The sequence below is a fragment of the Crinia signifera genome, chromosome 5 (assembly GCF_055691185.1).
Source record: "Crinia signifera chromosome 5, ASM5569118v1, whole genome shotgun sequence".
Lineage (NCBI taxonomy): Eukaryota > Metazoa > Chordata > Amphibia > Anura > Myobatrachidae > Crinia > Crinia signifera.
Genome location: NC_139221.1, coordinates 156,419,572 through 156,447,000, shown reverse-complemented (window position 1 = coordinate 156,447,000; position 27,429 = coordinate 156,419,572). Strand labels below are relative to the sequence as shown.

At 41.8% G+C, this 27,429-nt stretch overlaps 2 protein-coding genes across 4 annotated transcripts in view; one reads left to right on the top strand and one right to left on the bottom strand.

Annotated features, from left to right (window-relative positions):
• The first annotated feature begins 1,498 nt into the window (after positions 1–1,498).
• On the top strand, positions 1,499–18,779 carry LOC146079578 (thread biopolymer filament subunit gamma-like). Its single transcript, XM_083186297.1, has 11 exons — positions 1,499–1,650; positions 3,793–4,733; positions 6,312–6,372; positions 7,567–7,662; positions 9,084–9,260; positions 10,583–10,708; positions 11,503–11,723; positions 13,275–13,321; positions 14,163–14,201; positions 15,859–15,903; positions 18,629–18,779. Exons 2-11 carry the CDS (start codon positions 4,006–4,008, stop codon positions 18,631–18,633), a joined length of 1,545 nt encoding a protein of 514 aa, XP_083042423.1. The 5' UTR covers positions 1,499–1,650; positions 3,793–4,005; the 3' UTR covers positions 18,634–18,779.
• A 7,466-nt stretch (positions 18,780–26,245) lies between these two features.
• Positions 26,246–27,429, bottom strand: part of TERT (telomerase reverse transcriptase) — a 75,124-nt gene continuing 73,940 nt past the window's right edge. For all 3 annotated transcript variants that reach the window (XM_083188137.1, XM_083188135.1, XM_083188136.1), the window contains one exon: positions 26,246–26,423. In XM_083188137.1, the coding sequence (XP_083044263.1) occupies positions 26,320–26,423 (104 nt within the window). In that variant the 3' untranslated portion in view covers positions 26,246–26,319. The remainder of the gene's footprint in view (positions 26,424–27,429) is intronic.

The following is a 27,429-nucleotide window of genomic DNA, read 5'->3' as shown; positions in this document are numbered from 1 at the left end:
ACTGCGTTTGGGAACCTATGACATATAGAATTGTTGACCATCTTGTAACACAAACAACTACATATCAATTAAAAGCACACACTTGCCTTTTTCGCACACTCTTTACATCCCTGTGCTGTGGTGCCACCTTATTAATTTCATCTGCGATTTGGCCCCAAATCTTGTCCTTCACAGAGGGGTTCAGCTTCCTGGTGGAAAACTCGATCCATTCCCGTGCTCAGGGTACCAAAATCTGAAGTTCACGCTCTAGAAATACAAGGTTCTTGTTTTTTTTTTGTCCTTGATGATGCAGACCCAGTCCTGGGGTGGGCAGTCACGTCAGCACGCAACTGTAATAGCACATCTTGTTCTCAAGTAATAGCACATCTTGTTCTGCCTGGTTGCTTGGCCCCTGTTCTGCCTGAGAACTTGGGCCTGCCTCTGGCTGTAAGCTTGCCCCTTGCTCGGACTGGGAGGTTTCGGGTTGCCTCTCTCTCCTCCTCCTCAGTACCTCTGCCATCCTGAGGACGTTCTACGTCATGGAGACCAGTTTAGCTAGAATCAGCTCAGGGTCTGAGGTCCCTCCATCTGAACCTGATTCAGACATGGTTGCAGCAAACTTTCCTTCTATATGCTAAATACCGCCCACCTGTGGGTTTAAAAAAAAACTCCCGCCGAAAATACAGCGTAGATTACGCAGAAGGAATGCACATGTGCAGGCGACAGATCACACACAGGCTGAGTTGAATGTGTGTTCCATGCCCCACTGTGTTGAAATGTCATTCCTAATTGAATATGTACTTTGAGCTTCTGTATATGTCTTTGTGTGCTTTGGTGTTATTTTGCAATCCGGATCAAACAGCCATGCCAGACTTTACCAAAAAGGTGATGTATATATATATTTATCTGTTTGAACAGCTTAAGTATTGCATGGGCCCTTGAGAAAAATGCCATTACCGGCATTGAAACGTCGGGGCTAAATCCCATGTTCTATGTATATTTCTGAGCAACTTTCTGAATATATTTGTACCAAGACCCTTTGAGTGCCGCATCGTTTTTTCTATTTGTACTTTTTCTATATATATATATATATATATATATATATATATATATATATATATATATATATATACTGTATATATATCACGGACTGTATATAGTAAGTCATCAAATGGAGTATACTGGTTGCTAAATGTTAGTTTGTCTTTGTCCAGGCCCAATGGGTTATGGAAATATATGTTTACATATATGCTGTTGTATGTTTTTTAGTAGTTTCTGCTTGGTCTTTGGCCAATTTGCAAGAAACTTTTTGTACAAGTTTTCCACGTTTTTTTATTAAGCACTGTCACTTTAAGTAATAACGTATTCTGTGCAGAGGGGCGCAGTCATCCATTCACAAATAGCAGATATGCACTAGTGTGTGATAACCTCGTTTTAGAAGGTCTTTCATGGTGTGAACAAAGTTTGATTACACGTTTTTTTGTATAATGTATTTATTTATATGCTTATAGGTTATCTCCGGATGCGTTCCTGAAGCCCGCGGCAGCCATGGCAACCGCTGGGTGCAGGTTCTGACGTAGCCGCCGGATATGATGTCGCGTGACGGAGGTCGGGGCCAGAGCACGCCGGAAGGGATGCCAGACACGGAGGACGGGGGAGGAGACGCACGGGGTAAGTGTATTTAATGTGTGCTGTGCTGTCACTTGTTATATCCTGACGAAGGGGGAGAGACCTCCGAAACGTAGATAATAAAGTTTCACTAAAGCTACCACGTTTGGAGTCCCTGAGTGCCGCCGCCAACAAGGAGAGTATATATATATATATATATATATATATATATATATTTGTATGCAGATACAAATTTTTCGCAGAACACACACTTATCAGCAGGGTAGCTGTTGCAGGTATTCCTCTACAAAATTGAATAATTCATATGTATGATTCACACACTACATGGACGATATGTGTAAGTACAGTATGTTATGTGTAAGTATGTGTACGCCCGTGTAGTTGTTAAAGTCTGGCGTAAAAATAAACGCTGACACACTGTTCATATTTGAAATATTAATAAAGTTTATACCAAATAAGAATGTTTGCAACCAATCAGTGAACACCTTAACTTATATATGTACCTGCATTTATTTGCTGTGCCATTGCCAATATGACTTCCCATAGGGCTGCATCATTCTCCCACAGGGAGCTGCTGGTGCTGGTAATGGACCAGCGCCTGGGGCCATGGGCCCTTACATAACAAATGCAGCAAAGCACCAGGCGTACACTGTGGCCCGGCGCAGAATACTCGCCTGCACAGGCGTTTCGCGGACCATCATCCAGCTGGAGCGGCGGTGGTCGGACCTCAGGAGGCGTCAGCCAGACCTCCTGTGTAGGATCCGACGCTATGTGAGGCGCTGTAAATAATGTAATATTCAAACAGTGTGTTAGTAGGGATTTAGGAGGTTATTCAGCCATGCAGTCAGGTGATTGCTGCAGAGCCAGGCTGCAAACCTATGTATACGGCCTGCAACAATAGCATAGCCCTGGATTTGGCAGCTGCAATAGACAAAGTCTGATCGGGGCAGGTGCTGAAGTCACACTCCTTCCCTTTAAATTCCTGGGCACACCTGCATTGACCCTTACACTTCCAGAACACTCTTTTTGTCAAGTTGCATATGGCCAGCAATAAAAAAATAGCAGCGTTTTATCTCAGGATACACAGCGACCAATGAATGTTTTCTCCTCCGTTTGGCCCCATGGGAAGGGATGTGTTTGCGTACATTCAGAGGTATTCATATGCCAAAGGGGGGCTGGTCGGTCGGCTGGGTGTAGGACGGCATTTACCTGTTCTCTAGGCTGTGATTACACGCAATGTAATGAACAGTTCTGAATCAGGCCCTGATTGCACTAATTAATGTTGGGTTTAGCCAAGTAAAGCAACTAAACCAGACTAGCTGGTGCAACATTTTCCTGGGGCTGCAAGCTGAAATGCTAGTGGGGCAACCGATCTTGCCCGACAGGAACAACAAGTAACTCCGTTGAGTACACGAGAGTGTCAACGCCCATTGTTTGTTCAATAGCCATCTCCTAGACCTAGAAGATAAAATAGAAGGAAAGAAATGCCCCCATACAGCTGCATGGAGGTTATGGTCATAGCCACAGTGTGAGGATATTGATTCAATAATAAAACAATGAATTGAAGAAAACTATGTCAGTGCCTCTCTGCACCAAAATCTAGGATCAGGGATTTATCATACAAAAACGTGAGACTGTCACCTACAGCTCAAGTTGCCCAAATCTCCCAAGAAAGGAGCTAATATGAAAAATTGTAATAGTCTACCATAAACACAGGTCTTCCATTGCTGTGGTTGCAGTATATTGCATGGTTCAGTAAAATATTAAGTATTACTTTTAAGAGTCTTGTACTCAGGATACAAAGCCAAATGCATTTAGGAAAAAAATCTAAGGTTAATCTGAATATGTGAAAGCAACTATAGGACGAATCAAGGAAAAGTAGTTTTTCCTATTTTGATGTCCGATATAATATCCATAAAATAAATATATATTTAAATTATTCTGAAATAAAACAGTTGAAATAAAATCGCTGACAGTTTCCAAAATCATATTTAAAATGCGCAATGTTTTATGGGGAAAGTACAGGTCCTCCAGTTTGAAAGAGTTAAACTGGAGAGCTTGAGTTATTGAAGAATTTTCCCAATGTTTCTGCAATGACAAGAATCTCCCTGGAGCTATAGATTACATGATTTGTATTTTCTGTAATTTGATGAATAGAAAGCTTTTATATTCATCATGTTTTAGGCACAGCTGCAAGCCAGACGCTAAAATCAACCTGTCCTGCAGAAAACTGGGACGCTGTCTTCAGGCATAGCAGGTGTGTCAGATGACAGGCAAAGTATATAAAAGCCAGCTGTATATGATTTCAGAGTTTTCATTTCAATGCCCTGCACACACAGGAGCTTGCACCTTTCTTAAATTGCTAAATCTTATATTGGGCTATCTCCTTGTGCTATCATGTCAGTCGCAGGTTCAAGCTCTGGTTGGGTGACTTCCTCCCAGAGGTCTAGCTATTCCCTCGGTGCAGGTGGTGGTTCTGGCGGTGGACTTTCTGCTCGTTTGGGTGGAGGGGGTATTGGTTTGGGTCTGGGAATTGGTGGGGGATTAGGTTCAGCTAGCCTTAGCTTGGGTGGAGGTTACGGTGCTGGTTTAGGTGGAGGGTCATATGGATTAGGTGGTGGTTTGGGAGGAGGTTTTGGAGGAGGTTTGGGTGGTGGTTTTGGAGGTGGTTTGGGTGGTGGTTTGGGTGGTGGTTTGGGAGGTGGTTTGGGAGGTGGTTTGGGAGGGGGTCTAGGAGGCTTAGGTGGCAGTGCAGCATTTTCTTTGGGAAGATCCTTGACTTCAGGGGGTTTGAGCTCAACTCTAAATGTAGGTGGCCCTCGTGCAGTACCTCAATTACTGTCTAGAGCCTCAGAAAAACAGACTCTAGCAGGGCTTAATGACCGCTTTTTTTCCTATGTGGAGAAAGTTAAGCACCTGCAATTTGAAAATCAAACATTACAGACACAGCTGAACCTATTGACAGGTGGCTCAGGATCTGGCCCCTCAGATTCCTCTACCACAGTAAATTTTGAGCTTCAGCTTACAGATCTGAGGAACACAGTTGAAAATCTAACACTGGAAAATGTCCGCCATGAAATTGAACTTGACAACATCAGAGGTGCGGCAGAAGAGCTAAAGACTAAGTAAGTATGTTTAATAATAAATAAATCACATTAGTTTAAATATTGTCCCATACCGTGCAATGGATGTTGTAACATGTTTCATAAATTGAATATCTGCTTGTGAACTGTTCCTACATAATGTTGCCTACTTGTGAACGGTTCTTAGTTCGTTATAAGGCATAATGCCAGTTGAGATGTCACTATTTTAATTTAGAAAAGTTTGATATGGAATCAACTGTTCCAAACTGCCTTTACTTTAAATACTTATAGCATAGTTGAACAAATGAGAATCTAAAACTCATTCATTGATTGCCTGTGATTTCATGCTGTGACATTGTCATGTGTGTGTGTGTGTGTGTGTGTGTGTGTGTGTGTGTTGGTACTTTATCTATCTCTACTTTATCTTCTTGCAAGCTTGTCCTACAGTGTCTTGCATTGTAATGCTGGGTACACACCTATACAATTGACCTAACTCCCAATCATACATTCTCCAAATACAGTTGATACATGTGTACAATCTTATACAATTTATTTTTGACATTCGATCGACATTCATACCGACTCTTTCAGGCTATAGCGACAGAACATTTATACAGAGTTAGTCGCTGACTTCTTGCTTTGCTCATTTGTTTATGTATTTTGCTAGGCATTGCAGCTCCCTTGTAAATAAAGGATAATAATAATAATGTCAGTAATTAACAAACTCTAGGGTGTTTTGGGACTTGCGGAGTTATCTTCGGTTGGTGGGAGAGGACAAATACAAATTTTATGGCTAATGCAGTGGTTCCCAAACTGTGTGCCATGGCACCCTTGGAGGACTTGCTGGGGTGCCCTGGTTTGGTGGTCCAGGACCAATTCCAACTGGCAAATTGTGCACAACCAGAAGTGAATTTTGTCCATTACCACATAATTGACCCTAATGACGAGATATAAAAGCAGTCTACGTCATTTCATTTTTTATCCTGATGTTATCAAAAACACACTTCTGCCCTAGGGGTGCCGTTAAAAAATTCTGATGCTCTGGGGTGCCATGATTCAAAAAAGTTTGGGAATGGGCTAATGTTATAGGCAACACCATTGCTGATGGCTCCCAATCATAAAATATATGGACAAACAGAAGCAGATCCTGTCTCTCACTACATGATTAAACAGAAGGATGACATATAAACACAATTTATTTAATTTCATATATTTTCCTAAAATTCGCAATAAGAAACTTTTGGCCTAGGGGTGCTGTGAAAATAACTCTGGGCATCGTGTTTAAAAAAAGGTTTGGGAATTCTTTAATTTTATTTGTTTATAAATTCAGCTTTTATGCACTTCAGTATTGCATAATTGTCGGAAACTGTAATGTGCTATATTCAGGCATAGCACTTTGAATTATTTATTATGAAGTTCCACAGCACATACTTCTTTAAGTCTTGTTTTAATTGACAAAATGATGCAGTCATATAAGTAAGATTTTATTTTCCTATTGAATAAATTATTACATCAAAGGAAAGTTATAGTGAAAAATTTTCAATATTTTTTATTTTTCTTATATTGAGAAGAGGAAAAAAAAAATCAACTTTTGACACCCCCCCCCCCCTTTTCTTTCAGATATGAATTAGAGTTAGGAGTGAAGTATCAACTGGAAACCGACATTGCAGCAATGAAAAGGGTAATTTGTATTGCAAATCTTTGTGGGGATTTTATAGGCTGTTGTTGAAAAATTATAGTTGGGAGCGAATTGGTTAGTATAATATTTCTCACCACTTTATCTCTCCCCAAGCTTTTATAATATTAATTTACCTTAGTCTCTACTATAGTTGATCTTGTAATCAGTGGCGGCTCTTACTGTTTTGGAGTAGGGGGGCTGCCGCAATGCGGGCGCCCCCCGCTGCTGCTTCTACTGCTACCGCCGCTGTCAGGGCCGCTTTCCCCGACTGCCTCTCTCCCGGCCTCCGGTCCCCTGCACGGGGCCAGCGCATGCGCAGTAACTTCATACATACTGCGCATGCGCTGGCCCAAGCCTCCGGGGGCTGCCTTTGCAGCAGCCCCCAGAGGCTTAATCTGGTTACTGGGTCCGGTGCATGCGCAGTATGGTCCACGATACTGCGCATGCACAGAGAGGCATCCCAGAGGGAGGGAACACCTCCCAATGGGACTGACTTAAGTGACTGGCAGGTAGGACTTCCAATAGGAAGTCACTGCCAGTGACATTGAAGCCAGAGTAGTCTCACAGACTGCATCTGGCTTAACTTTAGGCAGAGACAGTGGCGGATTTTACCTGGGGGGCTGCAGCCCATAGGTAAAAACCGCCACTGCTTATAATTATATTACTTGTCACACGGATACACTTACAATAAGGTTCATTTCTTCAGTAGTAGATTGACAAACAGTACCAATATTTGTAAGTAAATATTAGGTCACTCATTACCTCTTTCTTTTTATATGTCTTAATCCATTAACAGTATTGATAATTATTTTACTGTCATTTCTGGCTTCCTGGAATGGTGCTCATTATGTATAAGCACATGGTAATGAAAATATACATTAAATAAGTATGTAACAATCAATATCACAGGGTAACACAACAGTGAAAAGTGGTATCATACAACGCACAAGCACAAATTAGAGTACCATATAAAGAAAACCAACAAACACACTAGGAGTATGGAACAATGAACTTATATAAAATTTGCTGTGTATGATAAATGGTGCTTCAGCCAATCAGCTGCCAATAGTCTTTTTTACCTGACAGGAGCTGATTGGCTGAGGCACCATTTATCATAGGCAACAATTGATAAATTGGCCCCAAATATACACTGTATAAAATTAATAGAATGATTAACGTTTTGACTTTAAATAACAGGACATTGAGGTTGCTACTGAACTGCGCACCACACTGGAACAGAGGTTTTCCGCAGCACTTGATGACCTTGAATTCCTGAAGAAGACACACGAGGAGGTAAGTATTATTGCCACATAAAGATAAAATAACTCTATTCTTGAAGCTATCATGTTTTAACATTCATAGCTGCAAATTCAATTTAGTGCATCTGCAAATAACTGACCCAGAATGGTAAGATGGAGGCACACTGCTACTTGTATGTGTGCTAATTTTCCCTGCACCTCTGTAGGGTCGTGGGGTAGTCAGCACAGATTGTGTACTGTAATACATGGTAGTGTGCACAACCGAACATTGCGGTAATCCTGCATAGAATTAAAATGTGAGCAATAGAATAGACCTTCTTTAAGAATCTAAACAAGGTGTTTGATAACTAAGGCAGTATAATATTACTGGAATATGTATTACAGTAACAGCAATCATTAGGGAAAATAGGTAATGTGTTTTTTTTCCTACTGTAAGTGATCATATATTATCACACTCTCCCACAAGTTTGACAAGGTTTATGTGATTGCTTTCTCTTTAACCATCACACTAAGGTTTAACTGCAATTATAACACTTTTATGTCAACTTCTGCACGTGATAATCATTTATTTGATACAATAAGCTATTAGCAGTAGTATACAATTAGGGGGTTATTCAGACCTGATCAATTATTGACCTGAGCAATTTGCTGACTATCTCGATTAACTACAACAGGACTAGCAAATCACAACTTTTACATATGGCTCATCACAGTATATAAAATAGCTGTGGTGTTTGTACTGTACCAGGTGGCAACACAAAAGACACATGCACTTAAGGTTTATCTAATTCATACTCAGAAGCAGAACCCAGTGGCGGAACTTGGTGGTGGGGAGCCCAGGTGCAAAAATATCATTCGGGCCCCCTTGCTCCACCCCAACCCAAGTTCACTGTATGCAACACGGCAGTGGGTGACACTGGGAGAGGCAGAGGGTTACAGGGAGAGGCAGGGGAGACCAAATGTAACAGGGAAAAATAGAAGGTGACAAGAAAATCATGACAGGGACACCAGTAGGCCCCCTTAGTCCTCAGGGGCCCAGGTGCAATGCACCTGCTGTACCAATGGTATTTTCGCCTCTGGCAGAACCACCGGTTTGTAACTGAAAGCCCCCATACACGCTGCGATGCGCACGCCTGCGGGCATCACACCGCACAGTACAAAAAGTATTTGCTGCACTTACTTTTTGTACTGCCCGCGGATCGCATCGCACGCAAATCGCAGCATGTATTGGCACCTTAAGACAAGTAACCACTGGGACTCTGTTCTTCACATGTGCTAGAAGCTTTTTTTTTGTAATAGGAAGGATAATATTTTACTTTGAAACATACTGTAGCTGTACCGGAACAGAAGCTTAGCACTAAGCAACAATTTGTGCCTTTGTGGTTTATATCTAATTTCCAAATGATTCTTTATTGGGCCTTTCAGTAACAGCATGCATCTGTGTTTTTCCCTCAGGAACTGAGTACACTACAGAGTAAATTGGGAACTTCGGGAGATTCTTCTGTTTCATTGATTGAAGTGGATGCAGTTAAATCTTTTGACATCACAACTGCTTTGAACAAACTCAGAGCTGAATATGAAAAATCCGTCCAACAACACAAAGAAGATGCAGAAACATACTTCAGAGCTAAGGTAAAATATTGCAAGACAACCAGGTGACAGGCGCAAAGGGGCATGCCACATGGATTTGTGGATGGAATTGCTTTCTTCAGATCTCAATAACAATATACAATATATCTGTCTATTTTCTGGGCTTCTGTTACTGAATGTATGTGGCCCCTAGTGCTTAGAAGGGATCTGGGGGAAAGAAAAGCCAATACGGGTTTGGTCTTTTCAGGTATTTAGAGACCATTGTGGATTTGTATGGGAAATGGAGGAGGCACAGCAGCATTAGCCTCATTATAGCACTATTTCTAATTGGAATAGAACTTCTCATGCCAATAAATATTAGCTGGTGTTGTGTAGTTTCTTATAGCGGTATGTTTAAGTGAAACAGGAAAGAATACAATCCAATTGTATCTATTTATATAACTATTTGATTATTATTATTTTAGACCTTATATTCAAAAGGAATAGTATGGGATAGAAGGCAACACAAAAATCTTTTTACTTTGACTTTTTCTTTATATGTATGACTTAACGGAGATGACTTTTAATTAGAGATGTGCAGGCTCTGATTTACTCTGATTTACTCTGATTTCAAAGCAGGATCTTATTGGCTATCCCAAATCACATGACAGTTGTTGACAGTTGATAGCCAATAAGATCCTGCTTTAAAATCAGAGTAAATCAGAGTAAATCAGAGCCTGCACATCTCTACTTTTAATATAATGAGAGTATTGTATATCTTCTTTGTTTGAGTACATACAGTGACAAAAAGTATAATCTGTCCAAAATAAAACAATCCACTTACAGACTACTGATGTTAAACCATTGATGAAAGTGCATATGAAATGCAGATGTTTCATATTATATTGTCCTACTTGCAATTGTGACGTCTTTGGATGTCACTTAAATGCATATAATGGTGCTTGTCCCAAACACAATCATCATTGCAAGTCAATGGTCATAGAAAACAATGGTCTCCTAGTATTCTACTAGATTTAAAAACCATAGAATAATATAAAAAAAAAAAAAACTAGTGTGGCTGAGGCTCAACAAACGTATATACTGTATTGTCCTATAAAGAAATAATAACATAGTAACATAGTAATTAAGGTTGAAAAAAGACGTTAGTCCATCGAGTTCAACCAATGATTGGTCTGTAACATTTTCCCAAGGTTAGGGTCATTTATTTTACAGAATTTTGTCGGTACGTGTTACTTTATATCGGTGGATGTTTTTCATTTAAAGGTTTATTAATGTTTGCTTCTCTAATATACTCAAGACATGAGACCTTTGTAAACCAAATGCTAATATTATTTTGTTAAAGTAATGTGCTTATATCTCCATAGATTGAAGAAATAAACAGTGAAACAGTAAAAACCTCAGAAGTTGTTTCCTCAGTAAAATCCGAAATTACCAGCACGAAGAAAGAGCTACAGACACTAAACACTGAATTGCAGTCTCTTCTGTCAGTGGTATGTCTTCTTTATTTGTCTGCAGCATGGACTTTTATTTAGACTATTTAACTAGTTCTTATTTTTCCATTGGACCTATTTGTCATCGTATGCATAAATGGACAAATGGACAATGGACATTGCAGGATTGCTTGGATGATAAGAATCACCCCAACTTACCTGAGATGGATACTAACTCATCAGGGGCCGTTAAAAGTATTGTAGGGAGGTGGCAATAGACAGAGATGGATAGAGAATCCAGAGCTAAGGAGCATAATGGTCAAAAACTTGGAAGAAGAAAGTAACCAGTTAGCAGGAGAGGCGGCATGCATTTGTGGAGCGAAGAGAGCGTGAGGGAGTGTAAAGAGAGATAAGGTCAGATATGGGTGATGGCTCTGTAAGTTAGTGTGAGGAGCTTGAATTGTATTCTGAAAGGAAAGGGGAGCCAGTGTAGGGCTTGTACGAAGGGAAGGGAATGGAGGGTGGACATACTGTAGTACTTTTGGAGAGGAAGCTGAGCTGGGCAGCAGCAATGAAGATAGATTGGAGTGGAGAGAGGTGTTTGTCTGGAAGGCCTGGATGGAGGAGATTACAACAGTTGAGTCTGGAGATGACTAGTAAGTCGGTGAGGGTCTTTGTAGCATCCTGGGTGAGAAAGGGTTTGATTCTGGAAATATTTTTAAGGTGGAAATGACATTGATTGATTTTAGATCTTCTTCTAATTTGTTTTGAGATGTCTTTCTCAATTGACTCGTTTTCAAATATCACCACCTAATACATAATCTTTTAATTTAACTTTATTATTTTTGAAATAGAATTATACACTTGAAAGCAATCTGGCAGAGGTCGTTGCAAGGTCCAGTGTTGGTGTGGCTGAGTTTCAAGCGCAAATAACCAGCTATGAATCCGCAATTGAGTCGGCAAAGGTGGAACTTCACAAAATCATTGTGAACTATCAAGAATTGTTGGATATAAAACAGGCATTAGATGTAGAAATATCTACATACACAAAGCTGTTAGAGGGTGAAGATCTGAAGTAAGTACATAAACAAATGTCATCCATGTAACGCTATTCTATATATTGGATACCATCATTTAATTATATGTGTTGGATATTGTTCTGCTGGATTTACAGGAATTATAAACTGAATATATGGACTATTATACATGCTGAGAGCCAGGGCCGGATTTAAGTCTCAGCCCGCCCCTAGGCACCACATTATTTGCACCCCCCCCCCTGCTATTATAGGGAGGGAGTGTAGAGAAAGCAGAGCATACGAAGTACCTTCAGCAGCGCAGGTGCTGTAACTTCAACTGCATGGCGCCACATGTCTTCAGTGTAACTTCAACTGCATGGGGCTGCATGTCTTCAGCTCCCTGGCAGTGCAAAGCTCCCTCCTCAGCATCAGGGCGGCTCCAGCGCTGTGTCTTTATTAGCAGACAGGCAACACAGGGCTGCCTCTCTCTTGCGCTGGGGATCGGGTGAGAGGCAGCCCTGTAATGTCAGTGACAGGAGTTTGTGCTTCCGGTGCCAGGGATCAGGGACCAGCTTCGGAAGTGCAAGCTCCTGTCACTGACATTACAGGCGGCCTCTCTCTGGGTGTCCAGCACCCGATCCCCGGCTCGCAGACGCTGAAGGGGGGAGGGCACTTCATTATCATTTTTAAAAGAAAATAAGACACACCACTGCTTGCAATTTAACGCCCCCAGCAAGTACCGCCCATAGGCCCATGCCTCACGGGCCTAGTGGGAAATACGGCCCTGCTGAGAGCACCAGCTGCACAATGTATGCTACACAGATATATTGCCAGCAGATGAGCGGCTTTGAGGACGGCTTTGCTTAGAGCTGTGCAATGCAAAGCCATCCGCACCCAGCTGGCAGCACCGGGCAGGGGGAAAGCCGCTCAGCGTGTATGCACTTAGTGGCTTTCCCCCAGCAATGACAGCGGTAATCGATGTCCATACACGCTGGGCATAGTCACCCAGTGTGTATGGACCTTTAGAATCAATACAGTCGTGGGGCGGTTGGTGTTTTTTAAGGGCTTCATAATTATCCCTAGGCCAAACTACAGTAGGGACAGTTGGGGGGAAAGGGGGATAGGCAGCATAAATGCAAATGTGTGGCAACCGTTTCGGGGCGTGATTAAGGCTGAAACTGAGATCCTGTACACAGCTGCAATAGTTCTGGTATCTAACTTCCTGCACCATGATGTGCAACCATCCTCAGACATTTATAATCAACTGATGTGCGACAGATGCTGCGTCTTTATATTGATGTGGTGGGGTTAGCAAGCTACCGGTGGTGCATCAATACAAATCCAGATGGCAGCATAGTATGCATATTATCACACAGGCCCTATATTGCCATTCAGACTGACTAGCTTACAATATAAACTGTGCAAATGCCCATAAGATACCCCAGCCAGTTGGGCTACATATGTCACCTGTGAGAGCATTAGGAGTGTCTGTAACTGGTTTATACGGTTTAGTAAAGGACAGCTTGCTTGTGTATAATAGTAGGATTTAGCTATCGTCAGCTTTTCTTATGCTCCCAATACTAAAATATAATCATCTTTACAATTTATAGATTTCCCGAAGCAGAAGCTTTATCAGGAGGAACATTCACATACTCCTGTAAGTATTATCATCTATGTATATGTCTAGTGTCCGTGTGACTCTGAAACACTGCCATCTGTTGGCAGCAGGTGAAACTACATCTTTTTCTCACACATGTACAAGCACAGAGGCAATCACAAGGTAGCAGACTAGCTTTCAAAGCATTTGCTTTGAGCAGGCTTACTAGTATATATACGGTGTATTATATATTTTTATATATATATATATATATATATATATCAGTATTGTTTTTTTTTTCCATTTGCAATGTCTAATAAAAATGAGTTGTGTATTTTACACCCAAATATTTTTTTTTTAACATGATATAAATTAAATTTTTTCAGTTCTGGTTTAAAGGTTTCAGGATAAGGGAAAAATACCCCATTATGCTGATTTCCTGATATTTGATAAACTGCAACATCACTACCGTCCATTTTACAACCTTTCTCAACCCTACCAAAGACAAAACTGATAAATATCACATTTCCTCATAGTTAATTCAGCCAATATCCAGCCATCTTTCCCCCGTTATTCCTATCTTTCTGCTAAATTACTTCAGACAGGCATTATAATACATGATTTCCGAATGCAGCAATCTGTCACAGAGAAAGCCATCCAATATCATATTACAGCTTTGTGACAGACTAGCATACTGTATATACCAAATATATATAAAATTCATCCACCACATATTTACTTACTTTTGTCATAAAAGTGTATTGTAAGGAAAAATGTAGAAAATGCCATGTAATATAATGATATAAGTCCCTTCATGGCGGAAATTCTCTAATATGCTCAGGCATTGCTTACACACTTTATGTCAGTACATTAATATACTTTTCTTATATGATGTTTTTAGCGGACGGTGGTTTCCAGAAGAAAGACGCATCAAGTTCATGTAAGCTAACTAATCATGACAATGAACTGTAGTAATACATTATTAGCCATTAAATGTGCCAGAATGTGATGATACAAAGGGCCTGATTCAAGACCACTCACACTTCCGATTCTGCACATGAACTATGATGCTACTGCTACCCCGGTCACAGTACCCTGTATGCTGCAGCATTTTTGACACGCTGCACATATTTGGGGGTGGAGATGGGGAGCATTCCTAAAAATGGAGGCATGTGGGCATGCTAAAGCCAATGTATTCATCTCTGTAATAATAATAATTATCCTTTATTTATATGGAGTCACATCTGCAGCGCCCAATAACAGAGGACTTAAAAAAATAAGTAACACAAGAAAACAGTGACTTATGAAGCCTACACACGTAGTGATTAAGGAATATTTTCTAAGTGATCTCACTAAGGGCCAGATGCACTAAGCTTCAAAAGTGATAAAATGGAGAGTGATAAACAGCCAGCCAATCAGCTCCTACCTGCCATGTCACAGGCTGTGTTTGAAAAATGTCAGGCAGGAGCTGATTGGTTGGTTGTTTACGACTCTCCATTTTATCACTTTTAAAGCTTAGTGCATCTGGCCCTAGATGACTTAGAAAATGCCCCTACATCGCTCTGTGTGCGGGGGCCATAGTGATACAGATGCACGTGTCGCTATCATCCAGGGGTTGCCGTGATCAGAGCCAGTGTTCTCAGGGCCGCAATGCGTGCTGTGTACTGAGCGATCTGAGCGTGTGTAAGCCCCATTACAGATCATGACAGTATATGACAAGTACAGGTTATATAAACATAACAGCATCAGCAGACGGCACTGAAATAAGTATTAGGGTGGCAGAACACCAAGGGAGTTGGTGCCATCAAAGGGAGTATGGAGTAGAAGATGGTTTATGTAAGATAAGGAAAAGCATATGAGGAAAGACGGTCTTTGGGTGCAGATTCACAAGCTTTGCCAAGCAAGACCACAAAACCACAAAAGACATTGTTGGCCATAGTTTTACGAAAGATGCCGCATTTGCATATGCACTCAGATCCTGTTGCAGCAGAAGCCACAGCAACGATCTCTCCAGCATGCGGCCATACATCAGGCCATAAACCTATTAAAGAGCACAATAATATTACGTAGTAGAAGACTGTGGAAAGTAGTTCGCCCGGCCGGTGGACAGCGATGATGCCCTTCACGCTAAGGGGGTTATTTTGGTTCACTCTTTCTGACAAATTCCTTCTTAGATGGACAAAACCATGTGCACTGCAGGTGAGGCAGGTGTAACTTGTGCAGAGAGAATTAGATTTGGGTGGGGTTTTACTTCAAAGTGAGATCTATATTGCAGTGTAAAAATAAAGCAGTCCATATTTTCTCTGCACAGAAACAAAATAACTCACCCAAATCAAATTCTCTCTGCACATTTTATAGCTGCCGCCCTGCAGTGCACATGGTTTTGTCCATCTAAGAAGGAATTGGTCAGAAATAGTGAACCAAAATAACCCCATGTGATTTTGAGCTCAAAACTCCAAAAAGAGAGCTACTAAGCAGGGAATTTTAGTGACTTGTAATATCCTTATATCTTAAAGTAGGGAAGTACAAAACATGATCCAATCATTTTAGTATTTCTTTAATATTCTGTGATTAAACCTTTATATTTTCTCATTTAGCATTTTCAAATGAGTACAGCTTTCTGAGGAAAGACTTAAGTTCAGGTAAGTTATAAAATAACACAAATGTAATTATTAGTAATCAAATGTGCCATGGTCTACAGAAACATAAACCTATACTAAAGTATAACCTTATGTTGGGTCAATAGACAGGCAGATTAAAGGGGTTATTCTAATTTAATTGGTCCCCTGCACGTTCACACAGGGGACCGATTTTGGGGTCTGAGCAGGCACATTTCTGCGCATGTGCAGATGCTGGGCACTTGCATCTGGCAGTATGGTGGTAATGCCGGCATTTCATGGGCATTCAAATGAAAACGTTGGGTGTTCCCATTCAAATGGGCAGGTGACACGGGTGCAGGGGGCGGGCAGCTGACATCAGTGGATGTCAGCTGCCTGATCACTTCTCGCACAGGGCGTTTGCAGATCTGAAATACCACAGAGGCTGCGAGTAGATAATTATGCAAATCATTGAAGTGCAGCATGCGGGTGGCATTCAGTCCACATGCAACGCTGCAAAATTTGCGTTGCGTGTGGACCAGAATAAGGCCCTAAGGGTCAGTTGCACCAGTCTTTAAAGAGTGATAGAGTATAGAGTTTTAACTTACCAGCCAATCAGCTCCTAATTGTCATGTTACAGGCTGGGTTTGAAAAACTAGTTAGGAGCTGATTGGCTGGTTGTTTGTTACTTTCTGAAGCTTGGTACATCTGGCCCTGAGTGTGAAGAATATGACGTGCCTTTTAGGATGCTAATACATGTCATTTATTTATTGTTTTACTTGAAATTGAGTTTTATAATATATAATTTAGAATATGAATGAGACATTTGTACAAATTCTCATACAGTATCTATATTATCCCATATTGATTATTATTATCAACATTAATCCAAGTTTATCCATATTTACTGGGTGTGGATTAGCTCACAGACAATACGTCGACACCATAGTCAACATGCACTAGATCTGCAGTGACAATAGGTCAGCACAAGTAAAAGATCTACATGGAAAATGGTGACACATGAAAATTATGACATACATTTTTCAGTTTTTTTGTTGGTGTGATGTCAACATCTGAGCAGGTGGACCCCCATTTAGTGCAGACCTTACCCTCTGTTGACTTAGGGGATGCTGAACTTTTGCTTGCCACTGGGGAATCTAATTAGCCACAATAGGCAGACACATGCATTATCTTAGTTGCCTCCCTTATACCACTTTCAGACATGCGACCCGGCAATTACCCAGTATTTTGGTGCAGTCTGACCCCCCTTTAACACTGAGCAGCAAATTACCAAGTTAAAATGTTAACCTGGTACTTTGCTGAATTACATGGGTATTTCTTCAGTGAAAAAGGGTCAACCTGGGTTGTAAATCCCGGGTCAGGTAAAGGTGGTAATATAATAGGTACTTGTGTATTTTGGCGGCGCCCCCGATGTTCGCCTGCCATGTACCCGATGGCATGCGATGCGATGCGACGCGATTTTGACCCCCTATACAATAAAAAATCGTATAAGCACCCTAAAGGGTGCTTTTGAGCACCCTAATGGGTGCTTACAATGTTAAATGCACCCCCACGCCACCCCCCACTATAAACGTGAACCCGAAGCGTGGCGAGCGCAGCGAGCCCGTGAGGGGCGGCGGTACGCGTCCTCCGACCTTTTCATACCCCCACTATCCACGTCGGCGTGGAGTTGAGAATAGAATAGTGTGGCGAGCGCAGCGAGCCACCGAGCCCGAAGCGTGGCGAGCGCAGCGAGCCCCGCCAGGGGACGCGGATACCTTCACAGGTAAACGCGTCCCTTCGCGGGATTCACAGGTATCCGCGTCCGCTCGCCACGCTTCGGGCTCGGTGGCTCACCACACTATTCTATTCTCAACTCCACGCCGACGTGGATAGTGGGGGTATGGAAAGGTCGTAGGAGGCGTACCGCCGCCGCTCGCCACGCTTCGGGTTCACGTTTATAGTGGGGGGGTGGCGTGGGGGTGCATTTAACATTGTAAGCACCCATTAGGGTGCTTATACAATGTTTAATCGCATCGCATCGTATGGCATTGTATGCCATGTACAATGGCATACAATTTCAAAATTGTATGCCATCGTGCACTATCGTACGATATTGCGTCGCATCGCATACCATAGTATGCGTTATGGTATGCGATGCGATGCGATGGGCGCCGCCAAAATACACAAGTACCATATAATAATATTTATATTTGTCAGAAGTTCTGGCTATTAAAAGTCTGTAATCAGCCACACATTACAAAGATTGTGTAGGTAGTTTGAGAGTTGAAACCTTCAGCGGGACAGATTAAGTGCATTCACGAGCACCAGGAGATGGAGAGGGATCTAGATGGAGTTGCCTACTTTGCAGAAGCTGTGAAAACGCTCACTGTCCACAGCTTACTTTATACCGGTACATCACAGCCACATATAGGGGCAGATTTATTAAGCTTGGAGAAGAGATAAACTGGAGATAAAGTGGAGAAAAGGTAAAAGGAGATAAAGCACCAGCCAATCAGCTGTGTTTGAAAAAGACAGTTGGGAGTTGATTGGCTGGTGCTTTATCACCTTTTACCTTTTCTCCACTTTATCTCCAGTTTATCTCTTCTCCAAGCTTAATAAATCTGCCCCTTAATTCTATGGGGACTGCTGTGCTGCAGATCTGCAGCAAGTATCATGTTGGTCATATCTCAGTTGTACTGTACTGTGAAATACAGATTTGAAACCATATATTCAAACAAATAACATATATCTTTATTAATTTTTGTAGACTAAATTCGATTGATGCCACCATCTTCTGCGGAAAAACACGGTCTTCCTGATGCCTGCGCTATACTTCATGTCTTTACTGCTTGAGAAATGTCATGTGTTCTTAATTGCGATCGCTTTTTCCAATACTACTACTAACTGGCCTTTTTAAGAGCACGTATTCTCAGATTCTGCAAAAATAAATGTTTTATCACTTCATTTAGACGGCAGCATGATTCCTAGGATAATCTACAAATTACGTACAGAAAGGGGCAGACTAGATGGGCCAAATGGTTCTTATCTGCCGGCAAATTCTATGTTTCTATGTTAAACCATAACTCAAAAGAAACAAATGCTGGGGAAGGAACAATTACTGTACATGCGTGCAGTTGTATGCAAAATATAATTCTACTGTATGTCATTTATTTGTTTTTTTAATGGTAGGCAGGGGATGTCTGACAACTTTCAGCCTGGGGCAAACACAATCTAGTAGTCGAAAGCTCTTCTAGCAGTGTGAAATGGATGAATGGTTTTCTATAGTCAATTATATCAAACACATCTAATCAGACACAATACAGCTTCATCTGACAATTGTTCCGCTATATACAATATGAATAGCATTCTAGTGGTTTATACACTGGTGCCCAGTTTACTATACAAAGAGAATTCTAGTAATCTCAGTACAAAAAAGATAGTGGGGTAACTACAATAGTGTTTGATAAGCCAGAGGTGCGGGAGTTTGTCTGGAAACACCCATATTTTTAAAGTGGCAATCATTTGCAAGGCAAAACCAGATTGGCTTCTTGGTCCTTATTGCATTTATTCCAGCATCTTTGTAGCTGAAAACATTTAAGTATCAACTAAAGGCACATACCATCATAGTGGGCAATAAACAATATACAGTAGAAAGACTAATTTTCAGTGCAGACCATGTTCTCAAAACCACTATGCAATTTGTCTTTTTTGCCAATCAGGACACACAAGCAGCTTCTGCTGATTAAAATGACATGCAGAATGTCTATATTCAGTGTGCGAATGCCAGTGTATCTGTATAAGAAGTGGAACGTTACAAATTTTCCCACAGTTTTTTTTCTGGAAAACTGTACATTTCCTATATAGATACAGCAGCAGTCATACAAAGGATTTAGACATACAGCATATAATTTTAACCTGCAGAAGCTGCTAATGTGTCATGTTCGTTTTCAAATAGCTACATGGTCACAAGGAGCTCACACGTTATGTATAACGCGACTTGTGTCACATGGAGGATAAATGTGGTGTGTGGACAGATCTGTATAATGAGCCAACCTAAAACAGAGACCAGTGGTGTAGCTAGGTGCCACTGTGCCCAGAGCAAGGGCATGTCGTTCCCCCCCCCCCCCGATTTGTAGTAGGTGGGGCTCTTGCGCGGCAAAAAGGGAGCGCGACCTTACATTATACCGCACACCGTAATGCCCATTGCACATTTTAGCGAACTTTGTAATACCCGTTACATATAAAGCCACACGCCATAAGCCAATTACAATTAAGGCCACACATGATGCCCATTACATACTATATAACAAACCGTAATGCCCACTACATACTATATAACAAACCGTAATGCCCATTACACATTTGATACATAAGTACCACTTACCTACATGCTCATTGCTGGGAACTTCGTGCTCTATGCCAGGGGCTTCATGCTCTATGCCAAGGGGGGCTGAAATTGCTTGTTGCCAAGGGGGACTGAAATTGCTTGTTGCCAAGGGGGACTGAAATTGCTTATTGCCAAGGGGGACTGAAATTGCTCATTGCCAAGGGGGACTGAAATTGCTCTTTGCCAAGGGGAACTGACATTGCTCGTTGCCAAGGGGGAATGCAGCCTGCTCCCCCACCCGCTCAGCTCTCAACTGTGCTCGGCTGAGCGTGAGCCACTAGCAGTCCAGCAGCCAATGCTGCTTATGATTGGCTGCTGGGCCGCAAGCGCTTATTGGCTAGCGGTCCAGCGGGTGACTAATTGAAAATAGCGACGGACTCCGGCGCCGGGGGAGCGGACGAGCAGGGTGGTGCTCTGCCCTAGCTACGCCCCTGACAGAGACATACAAGTAAGACATACAAGTAAGACATGCTGTGTATACAGCTGTGTAATCAAAATATAACAGCATCTACTGAGAGAGCTTACCGAATAATGGAAAAAAAACAAGCTTAGATAAGAAAAACTCTGACTACATCACCATGGCAGTCCCATGAGATGGATGTATTGCATGCGTATTACATATAATAAAACATTTATTGCATATTAAAACATTGCATAATACAGGCCATCCAGGGTGTGTCAGAATGCCTACCAGACTCCAAGTCAACAATAGGGCATCACTACCTGAATATGCAGAACGATTTCTTTAAGCATCTATTGGTGGAAATCCTTTTTTTGAGGAAGTGACTGGTGGAGGTTTTGCTATGGGGCCCACAATGTTTAAGTTACGCCTCTGCATATTGCAGTGCACTTCCAAAATATTGGGAGTCCCAGGATATATACGTGTTTGAACAAGAATGAAGAATGAGCATCCTTGCCACTCCAGTGAGCAAGCACTACAAGTATTTTTTTATTGTATAGCATGACAAGTTTGAATGTTGGGTTGATTTCACATCCACAGGACTTTTTTGGCTTGTTTTATTTGTGAACTGTTTCAGGTGGGTTAAGTTCGAGGAGACCCAGGTGAGTGGATTCCCAGAAAAAGTACTTCAACAAAAAACTTAAATATGACCAAGCCGTACAGGGGCAAAATTATATTGTCGGACAAGATCTAGGTCCCAAATGTATGCACAGTGGGACCTCGCCACAGGAAACCGATCCCAGATATGCTGATTTCTACAAGTAAGATCCTTCCTTTGCTATCCCTCCGGGCTCACTCATCAGCTTATTATCTGAGAGATACACACTAGCCGAAAGTAGTAGCCCGCTGACATCCACAGACGTATACTCTCATTCCCCTCCCACTGTGTTCACACATGAAGGGGAACAGCAGATATTGCTGCTACCAGGGGCGAATTTAGGGGTCAGGCCACCCCTAGGCACAACATTTTTGTGCCCCCCCCCATTTTAATGTAATCATATGTATATACATTGTTATTTATATATTCCATTAAAATTTTACTGTAGCCCACCTTAATATTTTTTTAAGCACTCTGGACTGCTCACCGTACGGAGGACCCGGAGGGAGGGAGGCACTTATTAGTACAGTGATTAGCACAGTGTCTCCGTCAGTCTCTCTCCGGCTCACACACTGTGACTAACAACTGAGCGCAGGGGGGATCTGCGTGCCACTCAGCTCAGCTGTTGGATACACAGCAGCCAATAGACTGTGTGTGTGTGTAGAGTAGCCAATGGGCAGGAGCCGGCAGCAGTGAGCCTGAGCCATTTCTGGAAGCGCAGGGGGACCGTCGGATCCAGCCACTAAGCGGTGATGTAATGTGCATGGCAGAGTGGGTGGGCAGTGGCGAGCGGCGCTGCCGCCGACATATGATAATTCATGTCTGCGGCGGCGTCACTCGCCGCTGCCCTCCTGCTGTGCCATGCTGCTATTTAACTGAATGTCAGCCTGCCTGCCGCCCTTAATTGGTCTCGCCCTGAGGCCGGTGCCTCACGGGCCTAGGCACAAATCCAGCCCTGGCTGCTACCCTGACAGGAACTTTGTTCTTACTTATCTTATTCTTACGGTGCTTTTATTTATTTAAAAAAAAAATTACTCTTTCCTTTTTCTCACTATTATATATATATATAGCGGGGGGAGGACAAACACACTTGTGAGGCATACACTATGATGCCTCACAGCAGTAGTTTAAACCAACAAACATATCTTTTCTGCACTTGCTGTATTTATATTATGCCTATTAAAACCAAAAGGTGTTTTGCATTAATAATATCTGTGTATTGATTTTATGAATAGTGAAAATGATCCTATCACAGGTCACATCCTATTTTAGATACTAGCAATTAACGGCAATTTTGTATGTGAAACAGAAAAAAAAAAAAACCCTTAACACTTCTGCGCATTGACCCAAATCACAAAAAATGGAATATTGAGCTCTCTTTCAACATCAGTACCACGACTGTGGACTTTTTGGATCTTACCATTTTTTCTCAAGACAATACGCTCTGCACTAAGACCTATTCCAAACCCACTGACTCAGTAACATACATCAATTATGACAGCTGTCATCATCAAAACTGGCTCAATTCAATCCCTAGTGGGCAATTAAAACGTGTGAAAAGAAATTGTGCTTGTGATGACGTATACAAACAACAAGCAATAAGCATGACAAACAAATTTAAAGAATGTGGGTACAAAAAAGAATTAATAGAAAAGGCACTTACACAGGTAGAAACCGTAGAACAACAGACACTACTCACAAGAAGAAAGGAAGTGAAATAAAATAGTAATAAATATGAGTGGGCTATAGTGCTCAACACAAGGAAATAGAGAGATCTAACAGGTACTGGAAAATTCCTAAAAAAAGATTTAGTATTAGGACTAGTTTTACCAGCCAAACCGGGTTTTATATATAGGAAAGCCCCCAATCTAAAAGATAATCTAGTGAAAAGTGCTATCCTCCCCAAACAAAGGGAGGGCAACATTAGGACAAAGGGTTTTCACCGATGCGGCCTATGTTTGGGCTGTCGGGAGGTAAAAGGAGGCGGTATTGGCAAAATAGAAAGGGTTACCATTAACAATAAGGAATAGGACATTAATGATTTTATAACTTGCCATACAAGTAATATTATTTATATGATAGAATGTACGTGTAACCTTGTATATATTGGCCGCACTTCCAGACCACTTAAAGAAGAGAGAGAATCTAAAGAACATAAAAAAAGGCCTCGACACACATTCATTATCTAACCATTTTAAATGTGTGCATAATTGTTCGACTCATTCAATAAAACGTTTTGCTGGCATTAAACTAGTTAAAAACAATATAAGACATAAAGATACTGCATCTATGTTCGCAAAAAAGGAGTTCGGCACCCTAATACCAGGAGGTCTGAACTCAGATTTTGAGTTAAAGTGGTTTTTGTAAACTAATGAGTAAACCTTTGGATTTGTTCTTTCTCCTACAAAACACATGTGATTTGGGTGTATGCACAGAAGTGTTAAGGTTTTTTTTTCTGTTTCAAATATTTATTCTAATTAAGGTACTGTGGAGGAACCTTTCGTAATTACCCTCAAATTTATTTGCTGACTGCACCTGCGAGCGCATCACCTGTGAACCCATCCTTTTCCTGTTTATCCTGCAATTTTGTATGTGTCTCTGCAAACACTTTTTTCAGTGTGTAACACACCTACTTATAACAGATAGAGGGATCAACTTGTACCTGGGATTTCAATAATTACATGTTTGCCGTTGGTATATGTTTTTCTAAATATCCTGATGAATGATAAATATCCTGGGATTACCCTAATATACATTTATATAATTCACCAGTAAAATAATTTTAGGTACTTGTGTAGTTCCACAGTGGCAATTACGTAGTCAGTGTAGTGTCCCTGTCAGAATCAGCGTAGTGTTCCCGCGGCCCCTGTCAGAATCAGAGTAGTGTTCCCGCGGCCCCTGTCAGAATCAGCATAGTGTTCCCGCAGCATCCTATGAGGCTCAATGTAAAAGAGTGTATGTCACATAACAAGCTGTGGGAAGAAGGTCAGTCTCCGGGCCCCACAATGGTTTCGCGGCTGTCATCTGACATTTCTGACCAATCTGCGGTTCATATTTTCGTGGGCGGAGGAGCTGACAAGCATTCAATTTTGTGAGCGTCGCCTCATGATTTCCAACAAAACCCTGTGATATATAACAACCTGATGCGGTTTGATTTCGCAGCCCCAACGCCGGATTGGCAGAGCTGGCAAAATTGTTGAGGTGGACGAAAGTCTATTTGTCCAGCGCAAGAATCATGTTGGACGCATCCTACCTCAGCAGTGGCTCTTTGGTGGCATATCCTGTGAGACAGGTGAATGTTTCATAACACCAGTGGTCAGTCGTGATACCAGCACCCTGATGTCCTCCATCCAGACTCATATTGAGCCAGGTACCACCATATACTCAGACTGTTGGTGCGCGTACAACACACAACAGCTTGTGCAGACGGGGTACCATCATGCGCGCATCAACCACCGCTACAATTTCGTGGACTCAGACACTGGGGTTCATATTGAAAGGCTCTGGGGCTCATGCAAGTGGAGGAACAAGAGACAGAGGGGCACTGAGCATCAATACCTTGACTCCTACCTGCAGGACTTTATTTGGCTCAAAATCAACAAACCAGCCAACCCAAATGTTGACGCAGCTGCCTCAACATCAGCTGCATCTGAAGGGAATGCAGAAAGAGAAGAATGACTGTTTTTAGAGTTTCTTGGACTTGTTATATGTTATTATTGAACATTGTTCATTGGTTTTCTTCTTTATTGTTCAATATAATCCAGTTGCCAGTTAACACATGTTGTCATTACTGTTTCAGATGGATGATCTGCCAGGGGTGAATGTTTTCTTTAAACACCCCCTCTATCCATGTCAGCCCGAAGTGTGGAGTGCCCCACGTGGGTACGCGTTAAGCGTACTCCCGACCTGGTTATACCCCCACTATCCACGTTGGTGTAGAGTTGATTTTATAAAGTGTGGCGAGAGCAGCAAGCCCAAAGCGTGGTGACTACTTGATGTGTATTCCGCTTCTGGGTTGTTTTATGTGTCCGCTCGACTCGCTGCGCTCGCCACACTTTATAAAATCAACTCCACACCGACAATGATAGTGGGGGTATGAACAGGTCGGGAGGACGCGTAATGCGTTCGCTCGCCACTCTTCGGGCTGGTGTGAATAGTGGGGGTTTGAAAAAGAGGTATTTGCCAGTATGTAAAATGGAGCACTGGCAAATGCATCCTTTATTGTGCATGAGACGCACTTGCGCCCGCACCCCCATTTGTGCCGTACCCTGCCGCAAAAATTACTGAGACGCACGAGCGTCTCAGAGGCTTGTGCGTCTCAGGCAGATGACGCACCTCTCCGCTGGCGCTCGCATGATCGCCTCTGCAGCATTAGGCAATCACTGGAGAGACTGTGGGAAGACACTTGAAGAAATCCATTTTCCTTGCAATGGACTGAAAATTGTTCAATTATCCTGGAAATTCACCATCAAAAAAATCAGAATTACCCCTAATTGGTGGATCATATCCAGAATACCATACTGATATGTTTTTAAATGTTGAATAATTAAACCACAGTGATCAGCAAAGATTCTGCCTATGATTGCCGTTCATACAATCTTACGATTGGTTCTACCCCTGATGAAGTCTTAGAGACAAAACGCGTCGGGTTTATTTCTTGCAATAAAAAGACCAATCATCCTGAAAAGGACTGTGCATTATTATTGCGAACACATTCAACATTGAACACAAGGATTTCCAGAACGTATTTCAGATTTTACTAATTTTATTGTAATATCAACTGGGAGGTACACTGTAAGGATTAGATTGCGCACCCCAATCATTCTTTATATATATATATATATATATATATATATATATATATATATATATATATATATATATATATAAAATATGTGTGTGTGTGTGTGAAGACAAAAAGTGGATTTATAAGGCAAAATTTATATGAAAGCTTTTATTTATAAATTCAAAATCTGTTATTCTTGCTCAAATATCCAGAAAAGCAAAGCCATATTAGTCCATTATTGTTGAAAAGTCTTTATGAAGAGCTGCATCTGCTACAGATTTTAGCAGGGTAATGGTGTCTTCTGGTAAGCTTCTAGAGAGTTGTATTTTGCCTACAACAAAAGGAATGTAAATATAATGCACTATTAAACAATATAATACCACCACTAATAAAATAGATGCATACACAAACTTTATTTTACTTGCAGGAACATATGAAGTAATGAACACCTCTATGTATACATTGTATACCCAACGGAATTTGCTGCGTTATGAAAACTATTAATAAACAGGTTTGTGCCTAGGAAAACACTGGCGAGCAGTGAGGGATAAAAAAACAATCACACCCTCTACCCTTACCAAGGATTGGGTGTCATCTACACAGGATACGGTCACTGGCTCGCCAGCATGATGATCGACAAGCATTAGGTCGGCACCATTAGGTTGACATGCAGGAAGGTCGACATGACGTAAGGCCGACAGGGTCATTAGGTCGACATGGGTAAGGTAGTCATTATGTAGGGTCATTAGATCGACATGGTTTGTTTTTGTTTTTTTACGGTTTATTGAGCCAGAATGTTCCGACAGGTGGTACTTCATGACCTACCATCCACTAGGGCGTGGTGGATAATAAAATAGTGTGCCCGAAGCATGGCAATCGTAGCGAGCCATGCGAGGGGACGCAGTGCTAGGTTTCGGTGTCCATGTCGACATTAACATGTGCCGACAGGCGGTATTTCATGCCCTACCATCCACCTAGGGCATAGTGGGAGAATACAATAGTGTGCTGAGCTTAGCGATCACTGTGCCTGAAGCATGGCGAGCACAGCGAGCCATGTGAGGGGACATGGTGCTCCATTTTAATGTTTATGTTGACTGTGTTGTCATTCTGGTAAAACAAAAAACATGTTGACTTTTTCAATGTCGACTTAATGACCCTGTCGACCTAATGGTGTTGACCATAATGCTGGTGACCTAATGATCCATACCCATCTAAAGTGAATTTAGAGTGAATGAGGTGGGTGTTCACGAAGCAGGCAGAGAATAGTGCTATCTGCATAAACTGTTGTAGATGCCAGGCGCAGACATGCAATGTGTGGCCCTACAGTTACTGGGTAT